At 53.4% G+C, this 22,295-nt stretch overlaps 1 protein-coding gene across 1 annotated transcript; it reads left to right on the forward strand.

Annotated features, from left to right (window-relative positions):
* Positions 1-64: 64 nt before the first annotated feature.
* Positions 65-21,973, forward strand: Ighmbp2 (immunoglobulin mu DNA binding protein 2). Its single transcript, XM_052762217.1, has 15 exons — positions 65-319; positions 956-1,125; positions 2,071-2,260; positions 2,431-2,528; positions 4,801-4,964; positions 6,166-6,366; positions 7,701-7,848; positions 9,958-10,132; positions 13,463-13,645; positions 14,080-14,198; positions 14,868-14,962; positions 15,791-15,914; positions 16,733-17,581; positions 20,171-20,340; positions 21,241-21,973. The coding sequence occupies exons 1-15, from the start codon at positions 234-236 to the stop codon at positions 21,442-21,444; spliced, it is 2,976 nt and encodes a 991-aa protein (XP_052618177.1). The 5' UTR covers positions 65-233; the 3' UTR covers positions 21,445-21,973.
* The last annotated feature ends 322 nt before the right edge of the window (positions 21,974-22,295 follow it).

Consider the following 22,295-nt stretch of genomic DNA (forward strand, 5'->3'; position numbering starts at 1 on the left):
CGACTCACTATCCGGGTGGGAAACACCAGGAAGAGGGGAACACGGGTCCTACTGGAGTCACTGACTTAGCAGGGAACACAGGAAACGGGTCCGTCAGGATTCACTGTCCCGACAGGGAGTACAAGTCCGTTGAGGACACTGGCCCGGTGGGGGACAGGGTCCGACGGGAACACAGGTCCCACAGGACCAACTGGCTGAGCAGGAAGCACCAATCGGGCTGCACCGCGGAGGAGATGGCCTCGTGCACCGTGGAGAGTTTCGTGGCCCAGCAGCTACAGCTGCTGGAGCTGGAGCGGGACGCCGAGGTGGAGGAGCGCAGGTAAGTGCGGCGGCGGATCTCCGGGCCTCTGCAGCGCTCGTTCCTAGTCTCCCGGAGCGGGTCTGGTGTTGGCGGCGGGCCGGGCTGGGCCAGTGGGCAGCACGCGGAGTCGTCCCTCGGCGAAGACTGCAAAGCGGTGTCAGGGCCGCACGCATGTCATCCCAGCATTCGGGGAGTCGAGGCAGGAGGATCGTGAGTTCAAGGTCTTTGGCTACATGGCCAATTTGAGGTCAGCCTGTGCTACAGGAGACCCTTTGCCACTCCCCCCCCCCCCAAAAAAAAAAGAAGAGAAAGAGAGGGAGGGAGGGAGGGAGGGAGAGGGAGTAATTTGCAAGTCAAGCTAGAACCTTGAACCACGATTAGGGTGTTGGAGGTAAGAGGCAGAGAGGGAGTAAGGTATAAATAGGAGGCCCACAGGACTTGCTGAAAGATGGCGTAGAGGCATGGGAAGACTATTGGCAGACCTGGAGCAGGTTAAGCAGTACCAATCCTGCGAGCTGTGGGAGGGGCAGGGTTGGAGTGGAGCAGATTCCAATTTGGTGCCTATAAGCAGAACTCTTTCCTCGCTTACTTTTCCTGCAAGGGATTGAAATAGGAAGGGTGTGGACACAAACAGCTATCCTGGGTGTCTTCCAGGTCCTGGCAGGAACACAGTTCTCTGAAAGAGCTCCAGAGCCAAGGGGTGTGTTTGCTGAAGCTTCAAGTATCCAGCCAGTGCACCGGATTGTACGGACAGCGGCTGGTCACCTTTGAGCCTAGGAAATTCGGGCCTGTGGTGGTGCTTCCCAGCAACAGCTTCACTTCTGGTAGGTGTCTGATGTAGGCTTGTGTTGACCACTGCTGGTGTTCAGATTAAGGCTTGTGCTCTGCCAGAGGCTGCAGGACAGATCCAGATGGAGTATGAAGCAGTGAAAACTTCCTATTCAGAAGTAGGACAATTGTCATGGCTGGTCTTGTTGTTTTGAGTCAGGGTCTGAAGTTGACTATATAGCTGAGGATGACTTTGAGCCTTGAACTGATCTGCCGTTACCTCCCAGTTGCTGGGATTACAGGCCTACACCATCATGCCTGACTTTTTGTTGTTTTTTGGAGCCAGGAATGTGACTCACTGTGTAGCCCTGGTCCATCTGGAACTTCCTGTGTAGACTGGGCTGTACTAGAAGTTGCAGTGAGCTTTCTGTGTCTGCCTACTGAGTTCTGGGGTTGCAAATGTGCACTGCCACCTTTGCCTGTGACCACACTGCTTTTTGGTTGCCCGGATTGGCAGCTTTCTCTTTGCAGTGCCTGGGATAGAGCCCAAGGCCTCTGGCATGCTGAGCAAGCACCGAGCCATTGCACTGCACGCTGGAGCTTTTTGACCACATACCAGGGGTGCTAGGTTGCCTTCAGGGTAGGGTATGGGGAATCCGACACACAGCTCAGCTTCTGCCCCAGGAGCATCCTTGCCATATCCCGTTTGTCTTTCTAAAGTCAGGGAGGAGACCAATAAGATCCAAGGCACAGGGGAAACTCACACATGGGTGAGGTGGCTCCAGGGAGAAAGGTGCTTGAATTCAGTTCCCAGGATCCACATCGTAGAGCGGGGGGAACCAATTGCCATGAGCTGTCTTCTGACCTGCACATAACAAACCATAACACACACAGATAAATAAGTGCATGATGATATATATTGTTTGAAATCAAATATATGTATTTGAAATATACAGGAAATAATCACATACCATAATATTTAGCTGGGTTTGTTTTTGCAGGTGATATTGCGGGTCTGTATGATGCTAACGAAAGCAGCCAGCTGGCTACTGGGGTCCTGACCCGCATCACTCAAAAGTCAGTCACAGTGGCCTTTGATGAGTCCCATGATTTCCAGTTGAACCTGAACCGAGAGAATACCTACAGACTGCTGAAGCTCGCCAATGATGTTACCTACAAGCGACTGAAAAAGTGAGCATTCCAGGCTGAAAATCGGAGGGGCATTTTTCTTGGATGGGACTCATGGGCACCCTTGTTTGTGTTGAGGGAGGGAGTGGCCTGTCTGCTGGGTGCTCTCAGATGATGGTGTCCCGGAACAGCTGTCCCAAAGAGCTCCTCATTTTGGCTCTGGTTCCTCGCAGAGCGCTGATGACACTGAAGAAGTACCACTCTGGGCCAGCGTCCTCACTCATAGATGTCCTTTTGGGTGACTCCACCCCAAGTCCCACCACTGAAATATGTGAGGATTTTTAAATTTCTTTTTTAAGATTTATTTGTGTGTGTGTGTGTGTGTGTGTGTGTGTGTGTGTGTGTGTATGTGCGCGCGCGCCAGAGGTTTCTATCACATATCTTCCTCAGTCCCTTTCCACCCTGTTTTTTCTCTATTATTACGTGTCGTGTGTGCATGTGTGTGTGTGCACCTGGTTGTTAAGTGATCACATGTCTTCCTCAGTCCCTTTCCACCCTGTTTTTTCTCTATTATTACGTGTCGTGTGTGCATGTGTGTGTGTGCACCTGGTTGTTAAGTGATCACATGTCTTCCTCAGTCCCTTTCCACCCTGTTTTTTCTTTCTCTATTATTGTGTGTCGAATGTGCCTGTGGAGATCAGACAGCAGCTGTGAGTTGGTTCTCTCCTTCCTGCCTTACATGGCCCTAGAGACTGAACTCAGATCGTCAGCTGTGGCAGTGCCGTTATGCACCGAACTGTCTCACTGACGCCAGCTTATGTTTTGAGTTTTGAGGGAGGGTCTCTCACTGAACTTGGAGCTCATTGACTAGCTAGACTGACTGGGCCATGAGTCCCAGGGATCCACCTGTCTCCACTTCCCGGTGCTGGGACTGTAGATGTGCTTTACCGTACCCAGGTTTTACATGGTGTTGGAGACCCGAACGCAGCTTTCATGCTTGGGTGGCAAAGCACTTTGCCTACTGAGCAGTCTCCCCAGCCCCATACCACAGTTTTAAATGATACTCTTACCTTTTTTTTTTTTTTTAATAGGTCTCATGTAGCCCAGGCTGGTCTTAGTCTCAAACTTACTCTATATCCAGTAATGACCTTGAACTCCTGACATGTTTCTATGTCCCGAGTGCCACAATACTCACCTCAAAAATATATTAGCTGCCCTTAAAGACTGGTGTGTCCTGATTGTAGATGTTATATCATTAACAAGACTTAGATAAAATGTAGAATGTGCCAGAAACTTGGGATTTGGTAGTGCATGCTCTGTCTCCCATCCCGCTCTTTTGATAGTTACAGGCCTGTTGCCTCTCACAGGTCCAGGTCAGCACCTTCTTGTAGGAGCCTGGTGCACTCGGGTGTCCCTGGTGGACACTGGGGCGGAGCTGAGCACAAGAGGCCGTTTGGGCTGGAGTGCCTCGGTGGGTCAAGTGCCTGCTGTGCAGTGTGAGAGCCCGAGTTCAGATCCCCAGAACCCGAATGGTCGTGCATGTAGTTCTAGCACTCCTACTACGAGATGGGAGGTAGAAACTAAGTTCCTGGAAGTGTGTAGGCCAGCTGACCTGGCTGCACACTGGTCAACAACAGACCTGTGTCAAAGAAGGTGGAAGATGAGGCTAACACCCGAGGTTGTCCTCTGACCTCTACAAGGATACTGTCACACAGGCACACATGCACATACAACACACACGCACATGCACATACATGCATGCTCGCACACATACAGGTGATTTTTTAAGAGAACTTTATTAGTTATTTGAGTCTTCCATTATCCAAAATAAAGGCACGATCCTTTGTCTTTGTTATTTTATGGTCACTTAAGAGTGATAAAACGATGGAAATGAATATGCCCCAAGAAACAGTTCCTTCACGTCTGTTATTCTAGAGCATGAGTTGGCAAAGTTCTTAGGAAGCAGGTTGTCAACATCTAGACTTTAGAGCCATATAATCTCTTTTGTAACTCACCTGCTGTGGCACCCAGCAGCCATTGGTTGGATTATAACCAAATGGTGTGGCACTTTCTCCTAAAATGAGGAACAGTCAACAGCAGGCTAGGTGTTGGTTCCTGTTCCTGGAGAAAGCTTGCTTTGGAAATGAGAGCTTGGGACTGTAGCTCAACTGACAGCATGCTTGCCTAGCACAAATGAAGTGCTGGGTTCCATCTCCGGCACCACTACACCAGGTGTGGTGGTGTAGCCTGTAATCCCAGCACTCATGGGGTGGAGGCAGGAGATCAGAATGGCAGGGTCATCTTCACCTACTTAGAGAGTTTGAGGCTAGCCTGGGCAATATGAGACCTTGTTTAAAAAAAAAAAAAAGTACAAGCACACCTTTAATCCCGGAATTTGAGGGGTAGAAGCAGGTAGGTCTCTGAGTTTTGAGGCCAGCTTGGTCTACTGAATTCCAGACTATTCAAGGTTACATAGTGAGATCGCGTCTCAAAGAACAAGAAAACAGAGCAGATTGATTCTGTGCTGTGTAGTGCAGCCTGGAGTCCAGCCTGCTGTGTGTACTGTTTCTTCCTGATTGCTGACAATGGCACTTCTCCCCCAGCACCACTCACTTTCTACAACACGACCCTGGACCCTTCCCAGAAAGAAGCTGTGTCTTTTGCGCTGGCCCAGAAAGAACTTGCCATCATCCACGGGCCTCCTGGTACCGGGAAGACGACAACCGTGGTGGAAATAATCCTGCAAGCTGTGAAGCAAGGCCTAAAGGTGGGCAAATTTCCTCACCTCAGCATGAAGTGTCTGATCTCAGATTATGATACTGGGAAAGTTCCTAGACTGTCCTCGGGGCACCAGCTCTCAGGTCCAGTCGGGAGCCCTCCTCAGCTCACAGCTGGTTCCTCCTGACCTCCCAGGACGGGTCCCCATGCTTTCTTTCTATAGACTGGCAATAATTTTAAAAAGCTGGCGAGGACTTTCCACATCAATACAATACAATCTTGTTTGTACTGTGTAAGCAAGACAGACAGACAAGGTACAGAAACCAGAAGTTACCAGTGAGGTATGTTCATAGGCTGCCAACTCCTAAAGTTGGGCCCCACACCATTGGCTAGCTACAAGTGTAGGGTCCCTTTCCAATAAAACATCTGTTGCTGGGGGAGGGCCTCTCACCTGGTAAAGGCTTGCCAAAGCTGTGACTGAACTCAGGGCTGTTGCTGGCCATTTTACCAAAACACTGGCAGACAGGAGCTGGTCAAAAGAAATGGGTTAATACTGGCCAAAACTGAGGAGAGAAAGCTCCCTGGCTTCTCTGGTGTTCTCCACTTGAATCTTTTCCTCTCTGCCTCTCCTCTCTCTTCCCTCTGCACTCCCCTTCTCTCCCTCTCTACCCCTCCCCACCCTCCAGAGACTCTCTCCCCCTCTCCTATCCCTCCCCTCCCTCTCTCTGTCTCTCTGTCTCTCCTCACTGTATAGCCCAGGCTGGCTTTGAACCCACATTGACCTTCCTGCCTGAGCCTCCTGAGCACTGGGGTCACAGATATGTGCCATTGCACTAGCAGCTTGGGAGTCAGCTGGCAGTGTTCAGTGCTTGGGATGCTTAGGTTGTGGGTATCTGAGTTCTGGTTATCCGGACGTGGCCTGGGTTGAGTGCCATGCCCTCGACATCATGTATTTACTCTCTCATTTAGTACCTACTTCCTGTCCTTTAAGGGTTATTGTTTCATTTAATGTGTTGGTAAGTGGGTTGGTTTGTTTGTTTTTTGTTTTTCAAGACAGGGTTTCTCTGTGTAGCCCTGACTGTCCTGGAACTTACTTTGTAAACCAGGCTGGCCTCAAACTCAAAGAGATCTGCCTGCTTCTGTCTGTCTCCCGAGTGCAGGGATAAAAGGCATGTGCCACCACTGCCTGGTTGATAAGTGGTTTTAATTAGGAAGGGAGTTGCTAGAAGCCTCACTGCCTGCTTTCCCAGGTTCTGTGCTGTGCTCCCTCCAACATCGCTGTGGACAACCTGGTGGAGCGTCTGGCCCTGTGTAAGAAGCGGATTCTGCGCCTGGGGCACCCTGCCCGCCTCCTGGAGTCTGCCCAGCAGCACTCACTGGACGCAGTGCTAGCGCGCAGTGACAACGCCCAGATTGTTGCTGACATCAGAAAGGACATCGACCAGGTCTTTGTAGGTGTCGTAGAGCCAGTCACCCCTGGCATGAGCTTGTCTGAGCTTCAGTCTTTAAAGAGTGATGTTCTGTTCTGCCCAGGTTCCTCCTCCTAATCTGCTTCTGTTAGCTCAGTTAGTACTTTATAATCCAGGGCTGTGGGTATGGCTCAGGGTACGGTGCCTCCCTAGCTGGCACAAACCCTGGGTTCAACCCCAGCACCACGTAGAATTGAGCATGGTTGCTCAGGCCTGTCATCTGAGCTCTTGGGAAGTAGAGTCTGGAGGATCAGAAGTTCAAAGTCATCCTGGGTCGCATGGTGAGTTCAAGACCAGCCTGGGCTGCTTGAGACAAAGGGAGCCACTCCTTAGTGTTGAACCTCTCTTGAGTTTGGACTGCTCACCGGGGGCGGAGAACTGCACTGAGCGTTTAGTAGGGATCCTGCTGCTTTGGGAGTGTAGAGCAGGTGAGAAACTGTCCAGAAGAAAGTGTGTCCCGGACTTGGGGGAGGTGCAGGACAGAGCAAGTGCCAGTGCGCACAGCCCTTGCCTTTCATCCCCGGCACTGGCAGGAAAAGCAGCCAAAATAAACATGTCCTCGGTGCCTCCCCAGCACTGGCAGGGTGGGCTGGCCGAGACTGACAAGACCAAAAAGACGTAGAAGAGTAAATCCCTTCTGGAATTGTTGGTCCATGTCGCCTCCCGTACCAAGGACACCAGGCTTGTAGAGCAAGGTGGCGGTGGGCTCCAGGTGAAACTGGTGGTTATAACTGGATCTCTAGTTCACATCCGCATCCACATCTTCCTTGGTTTCCTGGGCTGGGCTCTGTCCTCCCATCAACAGTCCCCCTGCCTCACCTTGGCACTCCTTGGTGGCCTCACCACTGGGGAAGGATGGCAGCAGAGAGGATGCCGGGGCAGGAGTCCTCCCGCTTTTTGGGAGATTGGAGGCTGCATGATGCAGCTCGAGGTGTCACCCTGGGGTCAGACGGTGTGTGTGGAGGTGGGAACAAGGAGGAGTGTGCTGCTTGGGCTCAGGCAGTGTCCTGTGTCCCCCCTGCCCACGTGTGATGATGGTGAGCTCAGCCTCTGGCTGAAGTCCCACCCAAGTCCAGACTGACACTTTCTTGTCTGGAACACCAGCTGTCTGTTGTCCATGGTCACATTTGTAGCTGTCCCTTCACGCCCCTTGGTGGGGACTGGCCCCTGCGGCAGGTGGGCTGTGGGCGTCCTTCATGATGATTCTGCTGTTCGGCACTTCTCAGGAACTTGCTGAGCCGCATCTCTGACTGCCTGAGAGCAGCGGAACAGAAAAGAAGTGCGGAGTCTTGGAGTAATTCCGATTCTTCTCCTAGGGCAAGAACAAAAAGACCCAGGATAAGAGAGAGAAAAGTAATTTTCGAAATGAAATTAAGTTACTAAGGAAGGAACTGAAGGAGAGAGAAGAAGCAGCCATAGTTCAGAGCCTCACTGCTGCAGACGTGGTCCTAGCCACCAACACAGGTGAGAGCCCAGCCCTCCCACCACACGGCCTTGGCCACGGAGTCTGCAACAGCTGGGCCTCTTCCTGGGACTCACAGAGCCTCTGGGCTGGGATTTGCTGTGTGGGGAGTCTTTTTTTTTTTTTTTTTCGAGACAGGGTTTCTCTGTGTAGCTTTGCGCCTTTCCTGGAACTCACTCTGTAGCCCAGTCTGGCCTCAAACTCACAGAGATCTGCCTGGCTCTGCCTCCTGAGTGCTGGGATTAAAGGCGTGCGCCACCACAGCCTGGCTTGTGTGGGGAGTCTTGTAACTTCAAAACCAATGTCTTTCACAGACATGGGCTATTCTGGGTATTCTGTCTTTGTGTGTGTGTGTGTGTGTGTGTGTACATACGTACATGTGCACGTTTGCATGGGCATGTGAGCCGTGCACAGGCCAGAGGAAGAGGTCAGATGATCGCCCTCTGCTGCTTTCTGCACTGTGTCTGGGATGGTCTCTCACTGAACCTGGGCTAGGCCAGTGGCCAGCAAGCCCCAGCAGAGCTCCTGCCTCCACCTGTGACAGTGCTGGGCTCTAGGCTCGGTGGGGCCACTCCCCCTTGTTTACATGGGCACTGTGGAGTTGGATCAGGTCCTTGTGCTTCTGCAGCAAGTGTTCTTACCCACTGGGCCATCTTCCCCGACCTCCCCCTACTTCCTTAGAAGAGGCAGCGTAGCCCGGTCTGTCCTGGAACTCACTGTGTAGCTCGGACTGACCCCAGACTCTTGAGTGATGCTCCTGCTTCAGTCTCTGGTTGCTGGGCTTGTAGGTGTGTGCCATCACACTGGCTTCCTTTCTTCTCTGATACGGCTTCTAGCTCCTCTTGTGGCAGCCCACAAGTTCTGTGTTCTCGTTTTCACTCATTTCAAATGTTGATTTGCTGTTTGTTGTTGGGGAGAGGGGATGCTATGAAGTCTTGGTTTCCGTTTTGACTCACTTATTTAGCAGTGTTTTAGTTTAGTTTTATTTAGTTGGGGACTCCTGTGCTACCTTCCTGACTGGCTTTCAGTTTGCCTCCGTGCCTGTTATGTCCAGTTCCATGTGATGCCTTGACTTGGGTGGTCCATTGAGACACTTGCTTCATGGTCCACAGTGTGCTCAGTTGTCCAGAATGTTCTGTGTGTACTTCTTGGGAAAGGAAGTTATGGTGTTAGTGGGATCATAGCAGGGTACTGATAGCCTGTTCTGTTTGCTCAGTCACAGAGAGACAGTGTTGTAGGTTCAGGGTGGAAAGTGTGCACCTGTGTGCTTCTCCAGACACTTAGCTCTTGCTTTGAATCCTTGGACGGATGCACTTTCAGAGACGTGAATGAAAGGTCCAACCTTCTTGATTAATTACCCAGTTCACCATCATGAAAGGGTTTCATTTATTTGTTTTGGGATTTGTTTTTGTTTTTGTTTTTTTTGCTTCTTTTAAAAGTTTTATTTTAATCGTGTGTGTGTGTGCATGTGTGTATGCACATGAATGCAGGTGCCTGTGGAGGCCAGAGACATCAGATCCCCTGAAGCTGGAGTTACATTTGTGAACTACCTCATGTGGGTGCTAGGAACTGAACTCAGTCCTCTGCAAGAGCAGTACATTCTCATAACTACTGAGCCATCCCTCCAGCTGCCAACTTTTTGGTGCTTTTTGAGTCTGGGTCTCCTGTGGCTCCAGGCTACCTCACACTTGATTTGTATCTGAAGATGACCCTGTTCCTTATCCTCCTGCCTCTGCGTCCCAAGTGCTATGGCCACAGGTGTACACCGCCATTCTCATGGCTCTGTTCGTCCACTTTAATGTCTGCTAGTGTTGGTTTTTGTCTTCTTTCTTTTAAATTTTAATTGAAATCCTAAATAAGGTATTTTATATTTACTTATTTTGTGTACACGTGTGTATTGTGTGGGTAGACATACATGGAGGTCAGAAGACAGTTTGCAGAAGTCAGTTCTCTCCTTCCAAGTCCCGGGACTTGAACTCGGGTCATTAGGCTTGGCAGCAGGCTTCTTTATCCACTGAGCCTTCTCCATGGCCTTGTACACAGTAGTTTTAGTATTATACTAGGTCAGGAAGCAGAAATGAATGGGCCAGCTTGGTTCCCTTGCCTTCCAGGTGCGTCTTCTGATGGCCCTCTGAAGCTGCTGCCTGAGGACCACTTTGATGTGGTGGTGGTGGACGAGTGTGCCCAGGCCCTGGAAGCCAGCTGCTGGATCCCCCTGCTGAAGGCCCCAAAATGCATCCTAGCCGGAGACCACAAGCAGCTGCCACCTACCACTGTCTCCCACAAGTAAGACACTTGCCTGCCTGCTCTGCTGGCCCTCCCCTTAACTCCTTACTGTCCCCCAGGGCCATCCTGCATGCCCGAGCTCACCATGAGGTCTTGGTATTCCTCTGTCATATGGCTCTCAACTGCATCTCCATGTGCCGAACTTAGGTGTCTACACAGCTGATCAGTTGGGCTGTGTGCTGTGTGAGCATGGGGGCTGTGTCATCCTCGTCCTGGCTTCAGGTCCTAGCATGCAGCTGGCTTGTTCCTGTGTTCACTGGAGGCTTGTTGCTCTGAGAGCCTGTGAAGGATGGGCAGGCTTGATGGTGGAGCTAGGAAAACCCCTTCAGGCAGGGCATGTTGGCCTGTGGCAGTTAGCTCCCAGCCTGCTGTGGGCTCTGCAGCGTGGATGTTAGGCACCTTCACCAGGACTGGTGGAGTGGCCCAGCTCAGCCTCTCCTGGGTGGAGCCAGTGCTGTCTGCTGGCCAGCCCTTCACACTGCCTTCCCTGTCATCCCTCTCACTGCTCTGGCCACGCTGGCCTCCTCAGACCTCAGTGTGCCCCTTGCCTCACTGTCCCTCTGTCTGGACCACTGCTTCCCTGGGAGGGAAGGTAGCCTTGCCCTCCATTTAGATGGATCCTGTGTGGTTTCCTGTGTCTACTCTTCTTAGCTGCTACTGTCAGTCTCTTTTAGGGTTTACCTGGTTTCTCTCAGCTTGAATCACTCCCTGGCAGTGTCATGTGATTATCTGTCTTGTCTGCCTGTCATCCCATCTAGAAAGCCCACTGTGGGCCTGTGTGCAGGATCTGACATATGAGTAATCATTAGCAGATGGGCCTAATTCCAGAAAGACAGCCTCCAGAAGCCAGGGCCCTCAGCCCTGAGGAGGCTTTGCCCTGGCTCCTGCTGCATTTGAAATTGCCTCTTTCCCATGTGTTCAGAGGTCCTGGTGCAGCCTGAACTCTGGTGGTGAAAGAATTGCTAGGAAAGGTGCTGTGTGGAACCTCCCAGGAGTGGGTGACCGTAGAGGTGGGATGCTCAGGCAGGGGTATGTTGAAGAAAAGCACCTACAACAGCCCCTCAGAACCAAGCTTGGGGGGATCTTTGAGGGGGTAGACTGGAGGATTCTGAGGAGCATGAAAGTCCTGATAGGAAGGGCAGGGGTCTGAGCAGGAGTGAGAAGGCTCATGGTATATGCCTGGTGGCTTCTCAAAGGGATGCTTCTCAGAGTATGACAGTAGACGGCTCTGTCCTCTAGGGAGCTGAGGGTGGAATCTAGGCTGTCCCTGGGAAAAGATGGACCATATTTGTCCCTTGGAAAAGTTGGGTGATATCAGTGGCTGTGCTGTGCTCTTCTGGGTTTATGGGGGGTATGACAGGCATCCTGCCTTTGACCTATAGGCAGACTTTTCTGTCCCACCAGCCAGCTCCCAAATAACCACACAGAGACTTATAATTAATTATAAGTGCTTGGCTGATAGCTTAGGCTTGTTACTAACTATCTCTTATAACTAAAATTAACCTGTTTTTTATTGATCTATGTGCTACCCTAAGGCTTGCTTACCTCATCTACATACTTCCCATCCTGTTCACTCTGCGTCTCATTCAGCACCTCCCTTCTTCTTCCTAGAATTCTCTGGCCCTCCTGCCTATACCTCTTCCTGCCTAGCTATTGGCCATTTAGCTCTTTATTAAGCCAATGAGAGCAACGAATCTTCACAGTGTACAAAAAGATTATTTCACAACATTGGCTTTAGTTACTTTGGTGACAATGATTCTTAAGGATCAATTGAATCTGAGGCTGGAGAGATGGCTCAGGGGTTAAGAGCACTGGCTGCTCTTCCAAAGGATCCAGAATTGGTTCCTAGCACCTACATGGAGGCTCATAACTGTCAGACTCCACTTCCAAAGGATCTGATGCCCTCTTCTGGCCTCTGCAGGCACCTGTGGGATACAAAGACAACATAAAGTGCTGGCAAAACACCTGTACCCGTACAATTTTAAAAATAAATATTTAGTAAGAATCAGCTGATTGTCAACTTGAAGGACTTTATAATTCCTAGGGGCATGCTAAGACAGAATGGGGGAGCTTTCTCATGGTCTTGGACATTTCAACATGGAGAGAGGCACTGTGCCAGAGTCTCTGTGGGTGGGCAGCCTCAGACTATACCTAAGCTCTCAGGTCTCACTCTCCTTTGGATGAGGTAGAAATGGTTCAGCAGTAGAGAATGAGTGTGTTTATCCCCGGACAGTGTGGGCCTGGGGAGTACTCAGCCACAGTGACTGGCTGTAGTGGTGATTGCTACCCACTGGAACATATTTGAGTTTGTTTTGAGACATGTAGCCCAGGCTGGCCTTGTACTCACTAAGTAGCTGAAGGTGGCCTTGAATTCATGACCTCCCGAGTGCTGGATCCAGGCACACTTTACAGTGTTGGGGCCTGGGTTCTGAAAGGGGCTGCCTGGTCTCAAGGCTTCAGGGAGGACTTGTGTCCGCCTTACCTGCCTTTCAAGGCCACTGCAGATGGTGACTCAGGGTTCTTCTCCCATCTTCTAAGCAGCATGGTACCCTTGAATCTGCTTGGACCCTGTCTTCCTCTTGTGTCTTTGCCACCTGCCAAGAGCCTGTTGCTCTGAAGGGGATGGATGTGTTCTTAGGCTGTGGTGGTTATGTTGAATACTGCAGCCCAGCCCAGTCTTCCCTTCCATCATGCGGAAAGCTGGGGAAGTACTGGGTCCTGAGACTGAGGGCTGCAGTTTTCCCTACCTTCCCACGGTGTCACATCTGGACTCAGCTGTGGTGGTATTGTGTTCCTCAAAATATTGTGCACCCTAATAAACTTATCTGGGGTCAGAGACAGAACAGCCACTAGATACAAAGGCTAGAAAATGGTGGCACTCACACCTTTAATCCTAGCATTCCAGAGGTAGAAATCCCTTTGGATCTCTGAGTTCAAGGCCACATTGGAAACAGCCAGGCATGGTGACTCACGCCTTTAATCCCAGAAAGTGAGCCTTTAATCCCAGGGAGTGATGGCAAAAACAGAAAGATATATAAGGCGTGAGGACCAGAAACTAGAAGCATTTGGCTGGTTAAGCTTTTAGGCTTTGAGCAGTACAGTTCAGCTGAAAGCCATTGGGATGAGGACACAGAAGCTTCCAGTCTGAGGAAACAGGACCAGCTAAGGAACTGGCGAGGTGAGGTGGCTGTGGCCTGTTCTGTCTCTCTGATCTTCCAGCGTTCGCCCCAATACCTGGCTCAGGTTTGATTTTATTAATAAGTACCTTTAAGATTCACGCTACACTCAGCACTCTTTTTTTTTTTTTTTTCTTTTCCTGCTTGGGCACAGGGCAGCAATGGCTGGGCTGTCCCGCAGCCTGATGGAGCGTCTGGCGGAGAAGCATGGCACTGGCGTGGTAAGGATGCTGACGGTACAGTACCGGATGCACCAGGCCATCACGCGCTGGGCCTCGGAGGCCATGTACCATGGACAGCTTACCGCCCATCCCTCTGTGGCAGGACACCTCCTGAAGTGAGTGACTTGGCCTCTTGCTTCCCCTGATCTTTCTGCCTCACCTGGCTCCAGTCCCAGCTGGCCTTCTGTGGGAGGGAAGTGTGTCCTGTTAGGAGTTTGGGGTGGCAGAAGCTGCTGACACTCACCTTCTGGATGTTGCCTGGGCCTTCTTGGGAGCTGGACCCATTTGGCAGCCCTTCTGTCTCTTTGGTGGGAAGGACCGGTGTTGTTGGTTTTTTTTTTTTTTTTTTCCGTTTTTCGAGACAGGGTTTCTCTGTGTAGCTTTGCGCCTTTCCTGGGACTCGCTTGGTAGCCCAGGCTGGCCTCGAACTCACAGAGATCCACCTGGCTCTGCCTCCCGAGTGCTGGGATTAAAGGCGTGCGCCACCACCGCCCGGCCCGGTGTTGTTGTGAAAGGGGTCAGTCCTACCTTCTGCTCACCCCTGTGCCAGGGATCTCCCAGGTGTGGCTGACACAGAGGAGACACGTGTCCCCCTGCTGCTCATCGACACGGCCGGCTGTGGGCTGTTGGAGCTGAATGAGGAGGACAGCCAGTCCAAGGGAAACCCGGGTGAGTCGCCAGCCAGGATCCCCTGTCCTTCTCGGGCTGCCTTCTATAACAAGTCACTCCAGGTCTGGAAATGCACCTTAGCAGTTAGGAGCATCGCTCCTCTTCCGGAGGACCCAAGGTCAGTTCCCAGCACCCTTATTGGACAGATCACAATTGCCTGTAACTCCAGCTCAAGATATTGAATGGCCTCTTCTGGCCTGTGCGGGTACCCAAGCACGTGTGGCTGTGCTTACAAACACACACATCTATACGTAATTAGAAATATGTGTTTAAAAATGAAGTAAAACAGGTCACTCCAGGCCTGCTTTAGTGAGGCACTGGGTGGCAGAGATGAGGACAAGCTCCCTGGCTGGACTCCAGGGGCCAGGGCAGCACACGTGTGCTCTTCCTGGGGCACAGCTGATGCCTGGGCTCCTGGGGCTGGTAGCCTTTCCCATACTCTGAACACCAACCTGGCTGCTTGGTTCATCTTGGGTTGAGAATCTCTCTAAGCCACCAGTACCCAGGTCCTATGACCCTCTCTCTGGTCATCTGGCCACTCCCAGGATGCCCCCTGCCCTTGGCTCAGCATAAGATCTGCTCACAACAGGCAGAAAGTGTTTCCCACAGCTCAGTAACAGAGGCTGCATAGCATGGCCCTCACTGAACACTGCCCTCTCTCCTCCCCAGGCGAAGTTCGCCTTGTCACTTTGCACATCCAGGCGCTGGTGGATGCTGGGGTCCACGCAGGTGACATTGCTGTCATCGCACCCTACAACCTCCAGGTGTGAGGGATCTCCTTCTGTTTCTTTGTGTCGTTGGACTCAGCTAGAGGCTGAAAGGACAGGCTAGTGTGTTGGCTCCTGTGACTACAGAGTCCAGGGCTAGAGTGGACCTCATTGGACAGCAGCACGAGAGTGTATGTGTTTCTACACCTGCCATTGCCACGAGCCTGACCTCAGCCTGGTCCCCCCTTCCTTGAGCACTGGCCAGCATTCCCAGGTGGACAGAGTCCATGCTGGCGGATCAGTCTGCCCCAAGTTGTGTCCCCTGCCCCCCCATCGGCTTTGGTGGGAGAAGCTTGCTGCATGCATAGTGCAAGGTCCTCACAAACAAGTGTTGCCCCATTCTGGTTCCCGGCGTCACACAGGAGGCCACCAGAGACAAGGAGACAGGGTGCTACCACCCTCCCAGCACATAGCTTAGTGGAGTTCTCTCCCTAGTGTGTGAGGTCCCCAGTCAGTCTCCACTGCTCTGTTGACATGTCCTCCCAGGATGCTCCCTGCCTCCCCAGCTCTGCTGACCCTCGGGTCAGTACCATGCTCCTTGATCCTGTGCTTTACATGAGCTCAGAGGGCAGAGGCTGACCACTGACACTGCTACCCGTGCAGGAGAGTTCCACATGCCTTCGGGATCAGCGCTCTCCCTCCCAGGTTAAGGAGAGAAAAAGGCTACAAGCCTCAGGGACACACAGTGCCATGGCAGTTTGCGGCTGTTGTCGTCACTGAAGGGTGCCCACGGTGGCCATTCCTGCAGGGCAGGACTCCCAGGCATGGTGGGTCTTGAAGTCCTCTGACTTGGTGATGAGATCTCGGCCCTGCTTTCTGTTTCAGGTGGACCTGCTCAGACAGAGCCTCTCCAACCAGCACCCCGAGCTCGAGATTAAGTCTGTTGATGGCTTCCAAGGCCGAGAGAAGGAGGCGGTGATCCTGACTCTTGTCAGGTCCAACAGGAAAGGTGCGTAGTGCAGCCCCCGTTGGAGCCTTGTGCACAGCCTGGGATGAGAGTGCTGATCCTGAAGGCATGTGGAACTCTCCTGCACGGGTAGCAGCACAGTGTTCAGCCTCTGCCCTCTGAGCTCATGTAAAGCACAGGATCAAGGAGCATGGTACTGACCCGAGGGTCAGAGAGCTGGGGAGGCAGGGAGCACCCTGGGAGGACACGTAAATAGAGCTTTCCCCTAGTGTCGGGAGGGAGAGCATGGTGTTCTCAGCAAAGGGAATAGACTCAGTCTGGTCAAGGAGCAGGTGACTGGGAGGCAGGCTGGGGCATAGTGAGCCCCAAGTGACTTGGTCACCCTGTCCAGGGGAGGAACTACCCCTTCATGCCCTAGGGCCTGTCTTTTAGCCTTGAGGAATGATTTGATTTCTGTGTGGCCATAGCTTGCCACGCAGTGAGAAAACTGCACCGGGCGCTTGCAGAGTAGCCTTGGGAGCAGGCTGGGGATGGATGAGGAGGGGAATGACTTGGCACACAGCAGCTGTTCCTGGCATCCTGAGTCCAGGCGTGGGCAGGAGGCTGTACTTGCCAGGCAATGGTGCAGTCTCAGCGCTCCCACACTGACTGTGGAACTGCACTGGTCAGCAGTGGGGCAGGCATCAGAGCAGATGCTATCCACCATGCCAATGGCAGGTCAGGTGGTGTGCACAGAGAACGCAAGGGGGCAGCTGTAGACTGCTGTAGCTCTGATGATGTGACTGGCAGTGACTGTCCCCGACACGCATCCTGTTCCCTGACTTGGATCTCGGTCTCTCTAACCTCTGGCCTGTTTTCAGGTGAAGTTGGTTTTCTGGCTGAGGACAGGCGGATCAATGTCGCTGTCACCCGTGCTCGACGCCACGTAGCAATCATCTGTGATTCCCGCACTGTCAACAACCATGCCTTTTTGAAGACCCTGGTGGATTATTTCACAGAGCATGGGGAGGTTCGCACAGCTTTTGAATACCTGGATGACATTGTCCCTGAGAACTACACCCATGAGGGCTCCCAGGGCCACAGCCATGGCCCCAAGACCGGGGGCCCTGCCACCTCCATCAGGAAGCCTTCCGGTGAGCAGGAGAGTGGCCAGAAGGCCAGAGCAGCTGCTGGACAGGGCCGCAGGAAGCCTAGCGTGAGACCCCCAGGCTCTCAAGTCCACTCCCAGCCCAGCTCCAGTGCAAGCGACTCCGACCGAACTGGAGGCACAGACCGCACAGAGCACTTGAGGGCCATGATTGAGAAGTTTGTGGCCAGCAAGGAGTCACAGTTGGAGTTTCCCACGTCCCTGAGCTCCCACGACAGGCTGCGAGTCCACCAGATAGCTGAGGAGTTTGGGCTGAGGCACGACAGCACCGGGGAGGGGAAGGCTCGGCACATCACGGTGAGCAGGAAGAGCCCTGCAGGGCCTGGCGGTGTAGCCCCACGGCCTCCCTCACCCCCCAGCCCTGCACAGGCTGAGCCTCAGCCACTGGCAGAAGAGCCCCGTGGGCAGTCACAGGGCCCCACCCAGCTGGATCTGAAGGCACTGCACCTGGAGAGGCTGCAGAGACGGCCGGGCAGCCAAGCCCAGGCAGCCAAGGCTCAGCCAGGGGTGGGTTTGCGACCGCAGAAGGCGCCACAGAAGAAGAAGAAAAAAGAAACGAAAGGTGAGCCACATCTCTCGAGCACACGGTGCCACTTGGTTCCTGTCTCCTGCCACCTGCCACCACCTGCTACTCAGGAGCCAGTTAGACTCCCTTGGCCACGTGGATGACTCTTGTCTCCCTGGCCCAGCCTCCCCTGGGGTAGTGACAGGCAGGTCACCTGCTCATCCCTAGAGCCCTGAGGGGCATGAAAGAGAAGCCCTGGCATGCTCAGTGCTGCTGTCCCTCTGGGGAAAGGAGGCAGTTAGGGCCCTCTGGGGCAGGGCGTGTTCTGAGTGGCAGCGCAGGGGCAGGTACTCAGAGCTACAGGCTTGCTGAGACCGCCGTTCTTCGGCACCATGCCAGGGCCCAGTCGACTCTGTGCTCTGCATTCAGCCTGCACTGTGCCTGCCATCCCCTGGGTGACTCTACCCCTGAGTTGGCACACATGCTCCAGCACAGTGAGGGTGGACCCACTGGGGAGTGGTCCAGGTGTTCTGGACACTTCAGTGGGCCCTTGCCAGCGGGACCACCGGTCAGCTCCCTTTGGGGCACTGTTCCCGTAAGCCAGCCCTCACGGGTGCCGCTCTCAGCTTCAGAACCAGCTCCCAGGGTGGTGGCACTGCTCCGTGCATGCCATAGCACTCATGGGATGGCTCCTGTAGCCAGGCTATGTGCTGGTGACCAAGATGACCCCTGCCTCAGATGGAAAAGCACTGTGTCTATGCCATGGCAAGCCTGGACCTACCCACATCCTAGGTGGCCTGGGAGCCCCATCTACTCCTGGGCTTCTGGGATTGCCTCAGGCTCCCATCTTTCAGAGTCCCCAGGGCCTGCAAAGGTTCAGGCCCTGTGCCAGTACCCTGCCCAGTGACCGAGGTACCACATCGGTGGCCACACCTATGACAGGCTTTGCCTGGCTGGTGCTCCTCGGGGCCCTGGCCATGGAGTGATAGCTGGCAGGAATGGTGAGCCGAAGGCAGGAGGGTTGGGTAGCAGCGCCCTCCATCCGGTCTGACTACTCTGCCTGGTCCTTCTTTGCTGTCCATCTCTAAGCCACTTGGTTCTACTTGGGATGTGGCAGGGCCAGTGACTGGGTGCCTTCAGTTTCCCCTTTATACAGCCTTATGAGAGAGAAAGAGCCGGGGGTGGGGTGGGGGTGGGGGCCGGAGCCAGGGTCAGAGCAGGGCCCGCCTCTGCCAGTCCTCTCTGTCCCTTGTGTTTGCACACGTGTGTGCTTTGTGGAGCTGCACTGTGTTGCCGCATCTCTGTACTCCCAAGATTTCTCTGTGGCACAGATGGGGTTTCTTTTTTTTCTTTTTTCGAGATAGGATTTCTCTGTGTTTCTCTGGCTGTCCAGGAACTCACTTTGTAGGCTAGGCTGGCCTTGAACTCCCAGAGATCTGCCTGCCTCTGCTTCTCAAATGCTGGGATTAAAGGCGTGCGCTCATATAAAGCGCATTGGCACTCACACCCTCCATCAACCAAGGCTCTGTTAAGACATTGACATTTATTTATTGTGTACATGTGCGTGCATGTGCCGTAGCACAGCTGGGGGTCCAAGGACGACTTGCAGGGTCAGTGTTCTTCGTTCCACAGATGGAACTCAAGTCGACAGGGTTGGAGGCCAGTGTTCTTAACCAGTGACCATCCCACTGCCTTCTCCTGAGAGATTTCCCTGGCCCTGAGTACGTAGATACATAGTGTGCAATCAAACATTTACTAGTAAGTCATAAAATTTTGTTTTAGAAGTTCTTTGGAATACATGAAATTTTACCGTTTATTAAAGATGAGAACAGATTTGCATCCAGTCATCTGGACACTTGTCTAACACAACACAGCCCAAAGATGTACCACTTGATAAATTCTGAGGAGCGCTGGGCAGAAAGTGCCCCATTGTGTCTGTCGTTAGAACAACAGGCCTTTGTGAAAATGGAGTCACATACATACAGTGAAGCACCCAGCTCCTCCAGTGGCTGGACTTGCAGCAGAGGGTGGCCACTCTGGTATGACGGTGGGACAGTGCTGAGCATGCGTGTTGTGTGTTGAGATCCAAGGCTTCGGCAGAGGTACCGTGCAGCACACATTTGAGATGTACTTTCTGGAGCCTTTCACAGTTGCTGAGTTTTTCACGACTCCATGCTGACCCCAGAACACCCACAGTTTAAGTAAGACACTTCACTGCCAAGCAATTCCTGCCCCTGCCTGAGGGTCTGGGGGGCTTCTACTGGGGCCTAACTTGGGCAGCTTCCATCCCTGTTGGTACTCATGTCTAGCCTGGGTTCTGTGTTTGCAGTTGGTATCACAGGGAGTCTGCACCCCACCCTCCCAAGGGTTTTCTGGGTGAAAGGGTGTGCTTTTAGAGGCACTCTACATCCTGTCCTCTTCTCTTGGGGCTGGGCAGTGGTGGGGGGACAGGCTGTCGGCCCTGCACCCTGTCCTCCTCCCTCAGGGCTGGGCAATAGGGTGGGCAGGCTGTCAGCTTGGCGAGGACCCTGGCATCCTGGGTGGATGGCGAATCCCACCAAGGACTCTGGGGATGGGGTGTCCGCTGTCTGCAGTGTCTGGTCTCCGTCCTCTCCTTGGCCTGAGCTCTGTCTTCTTCCTCCCCAGGTCTAAATGCGGCTCTGCCCTGCGAAGAGGACTTTGATGCCCTGGTGTCCGCTGTGGTTAAGGCTGACAACACTTGTAGCTTTGCCAAGTGCTCGGCCAGCACCACCACCCTGGGCCAGCTCTGCATACACTGTAACCGCTGCTACTGCCTCAGCCATCACCTGCCCGAGGTGACGGCCCTCCCAGATGGTGGGGGGGCATCACTTGGTTGGCTGGGGGTGGTGTTGGGGGGCTGGTGTAGCCAGACCAGCCTAGCGTTTTCTGTAAAAGCCAAAGCAGATGCTGATCATGATCTGATGTGAACACTTGGGGCACAAGGAAGCAAAGTGCACCTTTGCCGAGGGGCAGCCACAGCAGTGGGAACTCTGGGTAGAGGAGCTCTGTCTATCCTACACTCTGTAGATTGGCTGACCTAGCTCCAGGCAGAGGCTGGGGAGGGGCTCTGGCCTGCAGACTGAGTGGCACCTCCAGAATTCTCAGGGTCAGGTCCAGGACCTCTGGGGACTTGGGGCAGAGCAAGCTTTGACTACTCTGGGATCTGAGGAGGACATTGACATGGAGTAGGGGACGTAAATTACTGAGTGCTCCCAGGAGGAAATCCAGGAACCAGGACAGTTGGGGGTTAGTGGGCTGAGGCCCACAGGGTGGAAGTTAGGCTGGCTGGGGAATACAGGAGTGATGGCAGGCTGCCCTTCTAGTGTGCAGAGGCCCTAGCTTAGACAGCTGGGGTGGGTGGAATGGCCCGGGCTGTCAGAGTCAGGTGTGGGCAGCACAAAGTGTGCCCAGGGCCATGGTATCACCAGACTGGCAGCAACTTGGGGAGTGGGGCTGGTGGGCAGAAGCAGCTGCAGGGACCATGTTGACTACCCTGTGGGCAGACAAGAGGTACTGTCTCCTGTCCCCAGTCTCCAGGACTCCAGCCTCAGGATTCAGGCCCCTCACTGGGTAGCTGTGAAGGATGGACTTGGGGAGGGTGGAAGGGCAGGTCCATGGTCTCGCACCTTTGATGCAGATCTGCAGGCCGCAGTTTCCCTTGGCCACAACTCACCCTGACTCTTGTGTCTTTTCAGATCCACGGCTGCGGTGAAAAGGCTCGCGCCCATGCCCGGCAGAGGATCAGTCGGGAAGGAGTGCTCTATGCAGGCAGTGGGACCAGGGATAGGGCCCTGGACCCGGCCAAGAGGGCCCAGCTGCAGAGGAGGCTGGACAAGAAGCTGGGCGAGCTGAGCAGCCAGAGGACAAGCAAGAAGAAGGAGAAGGAGAGGGGCACATGAGGCCACGTCCTCATACAGGGCTGTGTGGGGCAGAGGGCCAGACCCTGGGACCAGCTTCCTCAGGGTCAGCAGGTGGGGCCACTTCTCTGCTTGACCTCCCATGACAAGGGTGTCGTCTGCGAGGAGACCTGCCTGGTCTTAGACTCCGTCAGAGTAACCCTGCCCTGACTGGCCGGGCCCCTTTGATGCTGCTCAGATGCATGTCCTGAGAAGTGAGTACCTTGCAAAGCAGACCGTGGCCACCTTCATCCTGTCTTCTTCAGTGACACAGTGGGGCACAGATTGTGCACTCTAGGGACGGGAGGAGCCTGCTCCAGAGAGGCTCCTAGCCTGTGATGGCCTGCCCTCTGCTGCTCAGTGACTGGGATGGACCTGTCCCAGGGCACCTCACTGATTACCTCACAAAGACTGCATCCTCTGCAGCGTTCTGTACAGTTGCTCATGGGAACTTCGACAGACGTATTTTAGCCTCAGACTCTTGTTTCAAAAGAATATAAATTATTTGCAAATTAAAGTGCACATTAGTGGCTCTTTGCTTGTGTCAGAGGTGAGCGTCCTTTACCTCTGGCTCAGATGTCGCCCTGCACATGAGGTGAATGGGCAGTGATAGCACCTGCCCCAGGGCATCCAAGAGTGATGGGATGGGTGATATGCAGTCTGGCAGTGTGGACAAAGCAAGGCCTTTGCTGGGGAGGTTTCATGATACGTGGGGAGGAAAGGACCCCCTCTCAGCTGACTTTCCTAGCAAGGAGGATGGAGTTTCAGGTTGGGAATTTTGGCACCATGTAACTGGACAGTCAACCCAGGCAGCAGGGAGATGCTGGGGATCCCAACACTGACTGGGTGGGATG

The sequence above is a fragment of the Peromyscus californicus genome, unplaced genomic scaffold (assembly GCF_007827085.1).
Source record: "Peromyscus californicus insignis strain IS unplaced genomic scaffold, ASM782708v3 Scaffold_4__1_contigs__length_199733344, whole genome shotgun sequence".
NCBI classification, from domain to species: Eukaryota; Metazoa; Chordata; class Mammalia; order Rodentia; family Cricetidae; genus Peromyscus; species Peromyscus californicus.